At 37.9% G+C, this 15,959-nt stretch overlaps 2 protein-coding genes across 2 annotated transcripts; both read right to left on the reverse strand.

Moving 5' to 3' along the window:
• Positions 1 to 6: 6 nt before the first annotated feature.
• On the reverse strand, positions 7 to 9,080 carry cacng4a (calcium channel, voltage-dependent, gamma subunit 4a). Its single transcript, XM_073852219.1, is given in 5 exon segments — positions 7 to 401; positions 403 to 803; positions 5,866 to 6,006; positions 6,182 to 6,265; positions 8,852 to 9,080. Coding segments are annotated over 5 exon segments (987 nt in total). The 3' UTR covers positions 7 to 269.
• A 774-nt stretch (positions 9,081 to 9,854) lies between these two features.
• psmd12 (proteasome 26S subunit, non-ATPase 12) lies at positions 9,855 to 13,906 on the reverse strand. Its single transcript, XM_073851981.1, has 11 exons — positions 13,714 to 13,906; positions 13,317 to 13,376; positions 13,077 to 13,205; positions 12,862 to 12,969; positions 12,636 to 12,740; positions 11,834 to 11,983; positions 11,608 to 11,742; positions 11,365 to 11,477; positions 11,071 to 11,245; positions 10,549 to 10,626; positions 9,855 to 10,423 (listed from the first exon to the last, which is right to left on the reverse strand). The coding sequence occupies exons 1-11, from the start codon at positions 13,819 to 13,821 to the stop codon at positions 10,214 to 10,216; spliced, it is 1,371 nt and encodes a 456-aa protein (XP_073708082.1). The 5' UTR covers positions 13,822 to 13,906; the 3' UTR covers positions 9,855 to 10,213.
• Between the last annotated feature and the right edge of the window lie 2,053 nt (positions 13,907 to 15,959).

Consider the following 15,959-nt stretch of genomic DNA (forward strand, 5'->3'; position numbering starts at 1 on the left):
AATTAATCATTTTGCATGTGATGGATAAAACAATGTTCGAATTATGAAGGCAATTTCTCTGAGAATCAACTTTGATCAGCAAGTTTTGATCAGCAAACCATGTGCATAGTCCTTACTCTTCTGCACATGCCAAAACACATGCAGAAATGCAAATCAGAAATGCAAATCCGGTGTGAACAAGAAACTAATTGTTCAGAGATCTGTTGTTTTGAGAAAAAATACTAGTAAATAATAGTAAATAATTATAAATGCATCATGTAACTGAATCTTTACACAGGAGTGATCCTGCGATTCAAGCTGTCCTTCACATCTTTAGAAACACGATTGTGGATTTGCAGGAAGTTGGGATGGTCAAGATCAGTGTTATAGGAGGCCAGAGCACCTGCCTTTAGTGGATGTTCTCTCCCCTACCATATACATTGAAATGTCCCCCAAAGGCATTGTGGAGCTGGTGACGCTAAATGTGGCAGAGGACGTGTTTTTAGATGGCTCTCTGGACTGAGAATAGGGCTGGGACTGTTGTTGTCTGTAATGGTAACTTGGAATGCTTGCGTAGGGGGAGGATGAAGGGGAAGGGGCAGTTTTAAGAAACTCAAAGTGTTTGAAATGAGCCTCTTTGTTCTTTTCAATGTAGATGTTGACCGCCAACACAGCGATGGCCTCCGCCATGATGAAGGAGAGTACACCTGAGTAGAAAGACCATCCATAGCTGTACAGGCTTTTCTTGTCTTCTCCTTTCTTATCACTAGGGTCCCCAGCATTACTTGAGATGTAAACAACAATGCCGATGATATTGCTAAGACCTGATGAAAGGTAAAAAAAATATATACTGTATATACATATAAGCATCTAGTTAGATTATTCACATATTTTAGCCATAATTTTGTCAAGTCATGAATAACTGTTTTCTTAAATCTTAATAGGTTGAGAATCATGACCATTTTCATAGAATGCACTTTGATAATGTCTGCTACAAACATGCAACAACTCATTTTTTAAAAAAGCCATCAATGTAAAATGTTTAATTTGAGTAAATTTATGCTACACAAATGTAATGCGTTTTTAAGTTGATTGAACACATCGGTATTCAATTAATTGAGTTGAGAAATGCATGTTATAATTATTTTAATTATTAAAACTCAAGTTGACAAAATGCATCTTAAAAAAATGTTTTATCATATAATAATTGTAAAATGTCTTATTTCTTTCTTCCATGCATGTATACATAACAAGCATGCTTTTTTCAGTTAAAAACACATTGATGTGCTATAATTATTAAACTTATGATTTGCAGTTGAAGACACTTCAGTGATTCTCTTCTGAAACAATAGAACTGGCTGAATGTTAAGGTTACACACTTAAAAATGCTGGGTTATTTTTTTTAACCCAAATGTTGGGTTCAGCCTGCTGGGTCATTTAATTGGGTTATTTTTATATTTTCCCCAGGTGCTGGGCAGTTTTTCTGTAACTAAGCTGCTGGGACATTTTTAATGGGTTATTAAATATTGGGTTATTTTTTTTCTACCCAACCAATTGGTTGAGCCTGTCCTCGACTAAACAACCCAGCTGCTGAGTTACAGTCAAAGCATGGGCTTTTTGCATCATCTACAGGAGAGAGCGGTTCTCAGGTTTGTACACATTTTATTTCATTTAAAAATACTGTGCTGTAAATTATTTACACTAAGTGAAAATAGCATATTTTCTTGCGATAGATGCTATATACACTAAGTGAAAATAGTAGGGATGTAACGGTATTGTAAATACCGTCGTACCGCAATAGCAAATTTTTCCAATACTACCGTGGTCGCATGAAAGTATTCTTTCATGGAGTGTATCTTGTCATGCCAATTGTCTGTCCTCCGCTAATCCTTCTGTTTCCCCTGTTTCAGTTTTTCAGGAGGAGCCGGCCGATCTGACTGGGGTTCCGGAGGAGTATCACGATCTGAGGGCGGTCTTTAGTCGGTCCCGGGCCACTTCTCTTCCTCCCCACCTTCCCTATGACTGCAGTATTGATCTTTTACCCGGTACTTCCCCACCTCGCGGTCGATTGTATTCTCTAACGGGTCCTGAACGCAAGGCGCTTGAAAGTTATCTGTCTGATTCGTTAGCCGCCGGTACTATTGTCGCGTCATCTTCGCCTGCAGGCGCAGGGTTTTTCTTTGTGAAAAAGAATGACGGCTCTCTTCGACCCTGTATCGATTACCGGGGGCTTAACGAAATTACAGTTAAGAACCGTTACCCCTTGCCGCTTATGGCATCCGCGTTCGAGCTTTTACAGGGGGCGAGGGTCTTCACTAAATTAGACTTGCGTAACGCGTGTCATTTAATCCGCATTAAGGAAGGGGACGAATGGAAGACCACTTTCAATACCCCGCTCGGGCACTTTGAATATCGGGTTCTTCCGTTCGGCCTTGTCAACGCGCCAGCTGTCTTTCAGGCATTAATCAACGATGTTTTGAGAGACATGCTTAACGTCTTCGTCTTCGTTTATTTAGACGATATTTTGATTTTCTCGCCATCTCTCCAAGTTCATGTCCAACATGTTCGCCGTGTCCTCCATCGCCTCCTGGAGAACCATCTATTTGTTAAAGCAGAGAAATGCACGTTTCATGCCCACTCCGTCTCCTTTTTAGGTTCTGTTATCTCGGCGGAGGGGGTAAGCATGGACCCCGTAAAGGTACAGGCCGTTACCGAGTGGCCCATTCCCGAGTCTCGAGTCGCGTTACAACGTTTTCTTGGATTTGCGAATTTCTATCGGCGCTTTATACGCAATTTCAGTCAAGTAGCCGCACCTCTAACTGCTCTCACTTCGGTCAAGTCGAATTTTAAATGGTCTGATCCAGCTCAGAAGGCTTTCGATCGTTTAAAACATTTGTTTACTACCACGCCTATTGTCGTAACCCCAGATGTATCCAGACAGTTCATTGTCGAGGTTGATGCGTCTGAGGTGGGCGTTGGGGCCATTCTTTCCCAGCGCGCACTCTCTGATAACAAGGTTCATCCGTGCGCGTATTTCTCACACCGCCTCTCGTCTACGGAGCGTAATTATGATGTGGGAGATCGTGAACTCCTCGCCATCCGTTGACTGGCTTTGGGCCAGTGGAGACAATGGTTAGAGGGCTCTACCGTTCCGTTTGTAGTCTGGACGGATCATAAAAATCTGGAGTATATTCGTTCTGCCAAGAGACTTAATGCGCGTCAGGCTCGCTGGTCATTGTTTTTCGCTCGCTTCGATTTTACAATCTCTTATCGACCTGGCTCAAAGAACCTCAAACCAGACGCCTTGTCTCGTCTTTTCGACTCCACTGACGCTTTCTCCACGCCCCGGGAGATAATCCCTCCGGGGCGTGTAGTCGGCATCGCCGTCTGGGGTATTGAGAGGCTCGTTAAGCGTGCTCTGTCTCATTCGATCGCTCCGCGTAACGTTCCTAAGAACCTCCTGTTTGTCCCGGTTTCCGCTCGTTCGGCAGTTTCAGTGGGCCCACTCTTCCAAGTTATCTGCCCATCCCGGCGTTAGGGGCACGCTAGCATCTGTCCGTCAACGATTTTGGTGGCCCACTTTGGAACGCGATGTACGTCGCTTCGTTGCCTCTTGCGTCGTCTGCGCTCAGACTAAGTCTGGTCATTCACCGCTGGCCGGTCTCCTTAGACCACTTCCCATTCCGTCGCGTCCTTGGTCCCACATTGGTCTTGACTTTATTACCGGTCTCCCCTCTTCGGCTGGTAATACTGTAATTCTAACCGTTGTAGACCGTTTTTCCAAGTTTTTCCAGATAGTCGGTCGACTTTTGCGCAGCCTGGCGTTTCGGAATCCCTCTTCATGGGCCGAGCAATTACCCTGGGCAGAATATGCTCACAATTCTCTCCCGTCCTCCACTACAGGTCTGTCACCATTTCACTGTTGTCTGGGGTACCAACCTCCCCTTTTCTCCTCTCAAGAGACCGAGTCCAACGTTCCCTCCGTTCAGGCCTTTATTAAGCGCTGTAAACGTACTTGGAGAAGGGTAAGAGCATCTCTGTGTCGTTCTAGGGTTTGCGTTTTAAGAGATGCAAATAAACGTCGTGTCAAGAGTCCTAGGTATGTAAGTGGTCAAAGAGTGTGGCTTTCCACTATCAATTTGCCTCTTCAGGCACCGTCTCGTAAATTAGCTCCCCGTTTTATCGGACCTTTTCAGATTTCCAAGGTCATCAATCCTGTCACTGTAAAGTTGAGGCTCCCTCCTAAGCTCCGGCGCATTCACCCGGTTTTTCACGTGTCCTGCATTAAGTCAGTCGTACGCGCTCCTTCTCGTATTTCCGTTCCTCCCAGTCATGCCGTGGGCCCGTCTGTCTACACTGTACGCAAGATTCTTAATATGCGCCGTCGCGGTCGTGGCCATCAATTCCTTGTGGATTGGGAGGGCTACGGTCCTGAGGAGAGAAGCTGGGTCCCCTCCCGGGACATTCTGGATCGCTCTCTTATTGATGACTTCCTCCAGAACCGCCAGGTACCTCCCTCGGGAGCGCCAGGGGGCGCTCACTGAGGGGGGGGCACTGTTATGAGTCTGGTTCTGATTCTTCTCTCTGGCTTTTCCTTTCCTTTTCCCCCCTCTGCTGGTCACTACCTCTCTCTTTCCCTTCTTCCCTCTTCAGCTGTTTCTCATTTGGTATCTCGCTGATTCGTTTCACCTGTTCCCTCTTCTAGCCCGTTTGCTATTTAATGTCCTCTGTTTCCTTGCCATTTGTCGGATTATTTCGTTAAAGTCAGATGCTGGTGGCTATCCTCAGACCCTGTTTTATCTATCGTGTCTTGTCGTGTCCCAGTCCTGTCAAACTGTCTGGATCAGGTCAGCTATATCTTCCACTGTCTATTAATCTGCTCTCCTACACTGTGTCCAGCCCTCCTGCTGTCTACAAACGCCCGGAGCCGGGTTCTATGCTTTGCTGCCGCTCTGTACGTGGGGACGAGAGTCCGGGGTCTACTGGCCGGTTTTCCTGATTCCTACAGCTCCCCAGTCACGGACGAGAGTTACAAGAGTGCTGCTGGGACACAGAAGGGGTGCTTCTTCTGAGTTTATCCTTTTCCCTTACAAAAGACTTTCTGCATAACCTACAAGCTACCTGTGTTCCTGTTTGAAGAGACTGTTAATTTATCTGCGTTTCCTGCAAGCAACCTATGTTCCTGTTTGAAGAGACTATTTAATTTATCTGCATAATCTGCAAGCTACCTGTGTTCCTGTTGAAGAGACAATTTATTTTTATCTGCATAACCTGCAGGCTGCCTGCTTTCCCTTTTGATGAGACTATTTTCACTCACTCAATAAACTCTCAATCTCTCTCGCAATTGGATCCAGATCTCTTCCTCACTACACCCTGGCCCTAACCGATACTTTATTTTTAACTTTTCAATTATGTCCTTCATTTTTATTGAAAATAAATTCCTTTCCGATATGATATGAGATTTGAAAAGAGAGAAGAAAAAAAACGCCGGAAGTGGGATTCGAACCCAGATCGGTCGCGTCAAAAACAGTGAAATGCGATTTATCCTCTGCACCACTGGAGCTGATATTTAATGGCCATCTTTTGTAGTGTTGACTATCCCAATCACACATTGGTGGGTGGAGCTAGTGTAAATAGCCTCTGCCAACAAGGCGGGCTATTTGCACTTAGTGTAAATAGACACTTTGTTTTTGTTTTTAATTTCCAGCCCATTTTAAGCCAGGAATTTATTAATTTTGAAACGATAGTTGACTTTAAATAAAACATTTAACCCAACCAGCTGAGTCAAAATAACCCAGCATGTGATCTGTCCAATATTTACCCAGCGCTGGGTTGCCAAATAACCCAGCATTTTTTAGAGTGTACTGTTAATGTCATGTGATGTACCTGCGGATACAAATAGGATTCCTGCACTCAGGAGAATGTTATTTCTGCTGCTGTAAATCTGGCCCAGCCCGACACAAATTCCCCCCAAGAGAAGCAGGATGGTACTTAGGATAGGGAAGAGACTGGATGCCCGCACTAACCCTGCAACACACAGAGGCATCTTAGACAACCATTATACCATTATACACATATACGAGCCAACATTATTACACATCATATTGAAACAAATGGCTTATACAAAAAAAAACTTTCTGAGACCAGTCGTGGCATACAACTTTGAATCGTTCTTTGAATATGATAAAGAAAATGAACTCACGTAGGAGATAATCTGAGTTGTCTGTGTCATAGTCATTATCCACAGAAAAATGGTCGATCCAGTAGCAGCTCCCATTGTTGATCCCTGTGCCAAACATAGGTGATGCTGAATTTTATGTTATAAAACTATGATGTTTCAGTGTGAGTGTGTTTACTCAACATCAGGTTCTACAGTCTTCTATATATTCATATACAGTACATATACACCCTTGGTAAATTTAAGCAAAGGTGGCTGTAAAAAATAAATCTGCATTGTTTATCTTTTTAAGCTTTCATTTTAAAAAATGCTAACCAAGTAAAAAAATTCAAGTAAAACAATTCAAAGTGGGGGAAAACAGTGGGGGTTGGCCACTTCTATTTTCTACCCCTAGAAATTATTATGAGTAAAATATCGCTTAAGTATACTCCCATTTATATATATTTTTTTTAAGTAGCACACCAGGGTGACTAAGAGAATTAAATAGTCCAGCCATGACTGTTTCACAGGATTATAAATATGAGAAACACAAAGTCCAAATTATCTTAATCATCCATCATGAGTAAAACCACAGAATATAGTTCTGATGTGCAGAACAAGATTGTTGAAAAACTGTCTGTAAAAAAACAGCTAAAGCATTGAAAATCCCCATTTCCACCATCAGGGAAATAATTAAGAAGTCTCAATCAACTAAAGATGTTACAAATCTGCCTGGAAAAGGATGCGTGTCTCTATCATCCTAATACTGTAAGAAGGAGAGTTTAAGTGGCCAAAGACTCTCAGCTGGAGATTTGGAGAGCTGGAGATGAACTAAAAAAGATCTTTTTGGCAGCAAAACCACCAAATGGGTTTGGTGCAAACAGGGATAAGAAGTACCCCAAATATACTGTTGGATTTTATTAAATACCAACAGATAAATAATCTAAACCTGACTGCCTCTTATAATGGACCATGGGGGGGATCTTCCATGATCTATCAGAACAATGATGCAAACATCAAAATCAACACAAAATTGTACCAGTGAGCACAAAATGAAGCTTCTGCCATGGCCATCCCAGTTTCCTGACCTGAACCCTAAATAAAATGACTGGGGTGAACTGAAGAGAAGAGGCACCAACATGGAGCTGGGAATCTGAAGCTTCTAGAGAGATTCTGTAAGAAGGAATGGTGTCTGATCTCTTGTCTGATCTCTTTACTTAATTGATGATAGGTTAGAATTTTTTGAATGAAAGATCAAAAGCATAAACTATGCAGATTTATTTATATTTTATTGCTCATCATGCCACTAATATTGGGCAGAAATATTAGTGGAGGCCAACAACAGTACTAAACACTGATGCATAAAGCACTGTTTTTGTATGTCCCAAAGGCAGAACATTTGTTTAATGCATCATGTTCTGATGGAACTGCTCCACGCCAGTGTATTTCATTTAAAGATTGCATTAGGAGATAAACATATTCCAGTCTTTTTATGCTCGCATTTCAGAAGGAATATTCAGAAGCTAGCTTAGCCTATACACTTCTCCTTTGGGTATTTGAGTATTTCTTCTTTTAATATTTCTTTTGTGTAACCTTACTCTAAAAAACCTTGGTAACACTTTACTATATGGTTGCACAAATATGCATTAATTCATGCATAACTAATGCATGAATTAAATAATCAATAAATTGTTATTAGTTAAATGTGTCTTAATGTATTAGCTAATTCCATAATAACTTTAGCTAATGGTTGCAAAGATATAATTGTGTTGTGACTTTACTTGTTGAGGCACAGAACTATTAACTAATTGTTAAGCAATAAGTCAATGTAGTTATGTATTTAGAAGTAGTTAATAGTTATGTGCCTCAACAAGTAAAGTCACAATATAATGATACATTTGCAAATCATTAGCTAATGAGTAATTAAAGCAGACAACTGGAAGTTTAAGGACATAGCTTTGACCACTGTGGTAATTAACATATGAATTTACATCATTAGTTAATAAAATAAATTAGTAGGGAATTAATATATTATGCCACATTCAACTAATAACAATTTATTGATTACTTAATCTGTGAATCATATAGAATGTCGATTACTTGCTGATGTAGTAATCATTAATAAATAGTTTAGTTCTTCATGAATTATAAATTAACTTGTGTTTATCTGTGCATTAATTAACCATGTATTAATGCATATTTGTGCACCCGTATTGTAAAGTGTTACCAAAATCTTAATTTATAATAATATTTTGTTTAATCTTATATTACTTCATGCAAATATACATTAAATTCTGTAAATATCTATGCCACACATACTTTGTTTCCATTTTTTTTCATTATTTATCATCTGCTCTCTCAATGACTTTCTCTAAAGTCACATCTAAGGACAGAATAATTATTATATCTCAAATAAACAACAAATATTGTGTGAAATGCATTGTCATAACTGTTCCTCAATAGTTCTACCTAATACGTTGCAGAAAATTCAGTTGTGTCAATGTTTTATAAGGATTATTTGAAAGACAAAAGAGCCTCTGTTGCAATATTGCCCTTTAGAAGCTAGACTCTCGTTAATGCACAAGAAAAAAACAGTTTTGTATTAAGCATTTTAAAAGCATTCCATAAGACCTCTTAATTCATATAGACATTTTATTCCTATTTGAGACTACCAGGAAGTCTACATATTAAAATTAAACCGGTCCATTAATTTACCTTCGACACAGCAGATCCTCCAAAGTCCAGAATGCGTGAGATCTCCTCGTGTTTTCTTTGGCTGCTGCAAGGTTTGGGTTTCATCTGTTGCGTTGCTGGTCGTGTTACAGATGTGTGCTCTAGAGTAGAGCCAGTAGTCGGTTCCGATCGCGACGCTCATCAGGCTGATCGCTGCGAACGCGCCCAGGCTTGTTAAAACAATTTGAACTCCACGATCACACCAAGCCATGACACCGCAGACTAGACTGAACTGAGCGCATCAAGACAACTTCACAGTACATTTCACATACCTCTGCTGCGTGTCTAAATTCAACCACGCATAATGAGCACATAAGCCAAACTTTGTTCGTTTCATCCAAATGAACGTGGGTTATATCGTGAAACTAAAATGTGAAGAATTTAACATAATAGTTTTATACTTTGTATTTTACCTTAATGACACTTTTTATAAAATATATACAAATATTAATAAATCTATATTCATTATGTAAAAATGTTTATCCAGGAGGGCTTCTTAGTAGGGACCATCTTATCCTTATTTATGACTTACACAGAACGCCTCCAATGGTTACTTTTAGATTTTATTTTTACAATTTAAAAACTTATACAGAACTTACTCTATTGTTTTTTTTTTTATAACCATGTAAACTTAACCTTCCAATTTAAACGAGGCAATGTATTAGTCGAACTCTACAAAACTTTTGAAATGCCTAAATGTTTAATTTTTCATAATATTAAACCACATTTCACCAAGGTACATGACTAACATGGACACGTGGTCAGGCTGAACAGAAAAGTGGCTCTCCAAGCAACCCAACTCGAATGCAAGATACACAAACTGAAAAAGTACAATGTATTTAGTGGTTACAACATAGTTAATATATAAAAGAAATAATCTATTGAAATGTGCATGTTGCCTGTATTTTCCCTGAATGGTAAATTAACAAACCCAGAATTATTTCCAAAAAAGTGTGGATGCTGGAGTAACACCTGAATGCCAATATTATTATGCATTTTTTATTTTTCAATTATGTTTAAATGTAATACAAGGCATTTACTTAATACAAAGGTGGGTGGGGTGCACTGAGGTTGGGAGGCTTTGTATGGAGTTTATAGAGACTTTTTCTGGACATCAACTACAGTCAGAGGTCACAAACACAAAACATACTGAAAAATCTTAAGTGCAGTGTAAAACTTATGGAAACCACAGACTAATGTTGTTTTGTCTGAGTACAGGCCACATCGTTGTCAATAACAATTTAAACAGAAGCATTAACAGCAAAAGTTTGTTTAACATTTGTTTAATTAAATGTTACAAGGTGAAAAAAAAAAGAAAAAATGTGTACCAAGAACTGACAGGCTCTACTGGAGATTGTGGATCATCTCTTCCTTGGCAATGAGATGAGTAGTTTTGTTGACCAGAGACATGAGAGAGTTCAGTTTTTGAGACCAGTCATTCAGAAGATCGTTAGGGTCCTTAGGCCGCTGGAAATTAATGATACCAGCGAGGCGGTCTACTTTCGCATAGATCGTCTTATTGACCACCAGGTTAGATAAGAACTCTTCTGACTCCTACAAGAAGAACAAATATTTAAAGTTGAAAGCTACAACATTTGTTGAAATGTTTTAAATTCTGATGAGCTATTATTGAGAGAAGAAGAGATCAAATAGGTTATATATTTCATTACAGAACTCACGTCAATAGAGAGGTCGAGCAGTGCTGCCATTCTCCCCATCGTGATACTTGTGTAATACTTAGCCATTATTCTGATGTTCTGGTAATGGAGAGACACACAGTTGTCAATTAGCAATGGAACTGACAACACAAATTATAGTTCAAAACAGAACCTCAAAAACACAACTAGTTAAAATAATATAATATTTCGATTATTTCTTAAACTTTTAAAATGCAATATAATACATATAGCCCTAATATGATCATCTTAACTTTTGGTCTAAACCTCATACAGACTTATATATAGTCCACTAGTCCTAATGTATAATACTTTGTATCTATATTGAAGCTTGAAAGCCCCAGTGCTTGCATGAAAAAGAGCAACCAGTACAACACTTTATCAAACATAATTTTGTGTCCCATGGAAGTAAGTTGTGGGTCTTGAAAATCTTGGGAGTGAATTATTCTTTTAAGAGAGTGACAAACTAAAATCAGATCTAAACAATTAGGCTTTCCCATTTCAGCAAAAATAAGACCAACTCACATGTTCTACCACTCTGTTTTTCAGATCTTTCCATCTCTTTTCTCCCTCTTCTGAGCAGGTGAAGACATCAGTGTCAGGAGTTCCCATGGAACCCTCTCTCAGTTCCTTTCCATAATCCTCCACTACAGATGACCAGCGCATCAGCTCCATGGTGGTGAATTGTTTCAGGAGATCCCTGCAAGGAAGGGATGAGAAAGATAAACTCTTCAACCTAACAGGCTTGTATTTCAGAAGTTAACTAGCCACATCCCTGAACTCTTGCTGTTGCAGAAACTTCCATTTTGGCTTGTTTACCTGTATTTGGGTATTTCCTCCAGTTTCTTGTCAGTGCTGATTCTATGAACTAAATCAGACTGTTCATTTTCATAAGGTGCCAAAATCACATAGAGCACCACACTCTTCAGAGCCTAAAAAATAAATAGGCCATTTTCAGTCAAAAAGCACTACTGCAAAGGAAATGACCATGTTTCTTTGTATCACTAAGGTAAACAGCAAATCTAATATTATAATATCCTTATAATGCAAATAAAAAGGTACCTGCTGCCATTTGGAGGCATCTTCCAGGATACACGGAGTGTCATATATGGCTCTGTAATGTTTACATATAGACAAGTAGGAGCCCTCGTGCAGATCAACTTGAATCATCAGATTATAATATTTCAGTTTCGATTCCTAAACAATAAAGAAAGACAGACGGTTATCTAAATAGAAAAAAATCTACTGAAAAACTGAAAAGAAGTTTCTTCATTAAGAGAATGACAACCTCAGTGCCCTCCTCCTGGAAGAATTTAGTGTTGATCTTTTTGCTAATGATCTGTGTTCGGACATAGTCCTTGACAGCAATGCACAGCCTCATCTGCTCCAGAATGAACTCCACCTTCTCCTTCTTCTCCATTGATCCATATGTCTCCACCTGCAAAGAGTTAAGATTGTTGAGAAATGTCCATTCAAAACAAGGGTGAAGGTTAAAAGAAACACATTCAGGCATGCACCAAGAGCAGACTTATTCATTATTACATAATCCTATTGTGTAATCATTATGTTAATCTTAATAAGTTTATGGTTGACAAGATTTCAAAAAACAGACATGCTCTTGTTTATTAGTAAATGTGCTTCTTAAAGCAATTATTTAATAAAAAAAAAATCTAATTGTTTTTTTTTCACTTGTTTCATATTGTACATAAAGAAGAATGACAGTTGAATAATATAAAATAAGATTTTTATTAAAAATGACATTTAATAAAATAAATATATAGTATAAGTACATTTAAAAAGCAAGCACAATCTAACATTAACACACTTTTTGAAGTCTTCATATAGCATCAGGGAAAATTGTTATAATATTTACACCTTTTCTAATATTATTTGTACACTTTAATGTGGTTTTTGAAATTTTATGATTCGATCTGTGAAACACGTTATCGTGAACTAAAGCTAAAACTATTAAAACTCATTTTTATATAAGACATATAGCTGAAATTTTTTGAAATATAAATTAGATGGAAAAACTGCACAATAAAAGCCCCAAAAATAGGCAGATGATCAAATCTCTTGCTAACACTCACCTGCAGTTCTTGTAGAATTGATGCAGCCTCTTTCACATCTCCGCTTTGCTCTTTGATACATGCTAATGTTTTAGTCAACCTAGCACGCTCAATCTCCACATATATCTACAAAAACATTGGTATGCAACATGAATAAAGTGTAAAGCTGATCGTTACATAAGAGTGAGCAAGCTCATAGGAAATAGATCTGGTATACAGATTAGGCTAAAAAGAGTGAAGTGGATACCTTTCCAGCAGTGACGGTGCGCAGCGTGTCAATGAGTCTGAGTTTGATTGACAGGTCAGTCATAGCATCAACATATGTATAACATTCCTGTACCATCTTTACAACAGCCTGTAAAGGACAATGAACAGAATGTTATAAACATCTATTTCATCTTAGAAAAACCAATGATGAGCTCAGTTACTGGCTCCATGATATGTTCAAAACAGTTTTCCTACCTGCTTCAGCTGGCTTCTTCTCTTAGACAGTAGCATGATGTTTTCATTCAGGGCATCCCAGTCTTTGGCTTCATAACATAACTGAACTATAGCCACCAAGATCCTGGAGGTGGACACCATATCTGAAGCCTGGACAGAAGTGACACATGCAAACAATGCAGAGCATTTTAGGGGCTAAATTCAATGAAATAAATTCAAGCTACTATTAAACAGATAAAATGATCACAGTGAGACACTTACAGTTCTCGTTTGCTTCTCAAGTGACAGCAGACTTTCAACAGCCTCCTGTAGTCTGCCATCCTTAAAAACAAAAAACAGAACAAAGTTAGGGTTTTTCTGTTGCATATTAGAGCTAAAGCTCATGTCATTGTGCACTTCTGAGTAAATGTTTTTTTTTAGAGATGAAATATGAATAGTGAAGTATCTATGGCTAAAAACCTAGTCAAATGTCTACTTAGACAGCAGTTTCCTGAGAGGTTTATGTCTGAATAATAAAACCGTTTTTTCTTCATTAACGCACTACAGAGGTTTAAAATAAATAAATCATTCACATAGTTTAACGTTAATTCTGGAATGATGAATCTGATAAACGTTAGCTTTAGCACGCAGCATGACTCAGCCGCTCATTCACACTTACTTTAGCCATTTTCTCACACTCAGGCAGACGCTGATCTACAGTAGCACTGTAGTCAACCTCCATTTTCACTATCCGTCCATCTGATCGTTCTGCTCTGTCATCAGCCATTATTACTGCTTGTAATAGGAAGAATTCACTGTGAATGTGATAACTTCAATCCGAACAGCTCGCTGTAAATCTTCTTCCTTTTCTTCGTATGGAGTTTGTTTGGCGGTTGACAAACCAGATATTATTGCATTACCGCCACCAACTGGACAGGAGTACGGAGTGTCTTAAAAAAGGTGATTTTTTTAACCTTATCTAAAGTTGGTCGTATCGTATTTAAATATTCTAAAACATTAATGTCCGAACCAATGATTTAAACCATTTGTACAAAATTTAAACATTATTTATTGGTTAATGTGGGCTCCAAAGCTCATTGTTGTCATTTCTGAGGTAAATCACATTAACGTTACATTCATAAGCTTTACTGACGGTATAAATGTTAACGTTTTCAAGTATATTCATTATTTGTTGCTCGCCAAAAATTTGGACGGGAAAAAACTTCAAATAGCTGTGGTGCAGTAACACCGCATCTTAAGGACATTTATTTATTTATTTTATTTTATTTATTTATTTTTGACATTTTTAGCAAAATTACATTCAGATAATAAATACTGAGATTGTTTATTTTATCCTTTGTTCAGATCATAATTTTAAACATTCTATAGTTAATTGAAAGTTTGAAGAGTAAAAAGAGTAAAATACATGCATAAACAGCATTCGAAAAGTAAAAAACAAATATGGTAAAACAAATGGTAATAGGGTCAAAATGACATGGCTAAAAGAAAAAAAATAATGTGACTAACAAAAAAAGGGGGAATTTCTAACTTTTAATAAAAAATAAATTCTTGAGAATCCGCCATATATAATCTTATAGCTAAATATGATCCCCATGTGTGCAAGTGTTCTTGCTATTTATGTTGTTTTTTATTGCCTAATGACGGGGGGGGGGGGGGGGGGGTGACACTGTGATTGACAACAGGAGGGCGATGTGGTTATTCTCTCTAACCGAATAAACTTTAATATAATGGTTTATAGCAACCCCACCCGCTCTTCATTAGTAATGGTTGTGTTGATCACTGTTAACACCTGCTATAAACCATATTTATGAGTAGATATTAATACATATTCAAAGTAATGAGGAAAATAAGTGACCAAAGAGTTCAAAATACATTAATGATATTCAATGAAATGCAATAAACTGAAACTTAACGATTCTTGTGGTGTTGTTGCTGTTGTCTTAATTTAAACAAATCAAACTTTCATTCAAATCCAGCAAGGTGTAATGCAGCATCCAAATAAACTTGAAAATATAGTAGACAGAATACAAAAAACAAATAAATCTTCCATGGACTGGACTGCTGTGGACTTTTAAGCCAATGATAGCCCTATGTTCAATTATATAGAAAACCACTGACACCAATGGTCTCTACAATACTATGGCTTACAATTGTTAATGAGAAATGCAGCCCTTCATAATGTAATAATAAATAATGTGAGATTTGTGCCTGTAATACTTCATTCTTAAAAACTAATTCTGTTTATTTGTTTTTTTACGTTTTTAAAACCGTGCTGGTATAAACAAAGAAATGAACAAAGCATTTTTATTCATATTTATTTAAATATTCATATATATTTAAACATTTAAAATTATAAAACAAAACATTAAAAATAAATAAATAACTATATACCAAAGTGAACCACATTTGTAAAATGTGCCAGTGTCACCTTCTAGTGGTAAGTTCTTTGAACCACATGTGTATGTTCTGTATGTTTCACAGGAATTTAGAATATACTGGTTCATTTACAGCCTAAGGGCACCTACTTTAGAGTACCTAAAAGCTCCAGTTCTTGTATCTGCTTGCAGAAGTTTTTTAGGACCTAAGGCAGTTTGAAATAATTTATTTTTAGTGTAGAATGGGTCAGAAATGCAGATGGTATACAGAGTGTAGAAGAGAGGAAGCAGCAATTGTACTAAATACCCACCACCGGTAAAGAGACGGGTTCCTCTCAAGGTTTTTTTTTTTCATCACTAATCCTGGTGGAGTTTTGGTTCCTTCTTTGCGAATGTCAAATTGAAACTCTAATTGAAACTATTGTAGCACTTATTTCACTGTAACTGTATTATCCTCTTTAGAGTTGATTTATTATACTTGAAGTATTTTATTTTATTTTTTAGTTTTTTTTTCACATTGATCTGTATA

Source organism: Garra rufa, chromosome 12 (assembly GCF_049309525.1).
Source record: "Garra rufa chromosome 12, GarRuf1.0, whole genome shotgun sequence".
Classification (NCBI taxonomy): domain Eukaryota; kingdom Metazoa; phylum Chordata; class Actinopteri; order Cypriniformes; family Cyprinidae; genus Garra; species Garra rufa.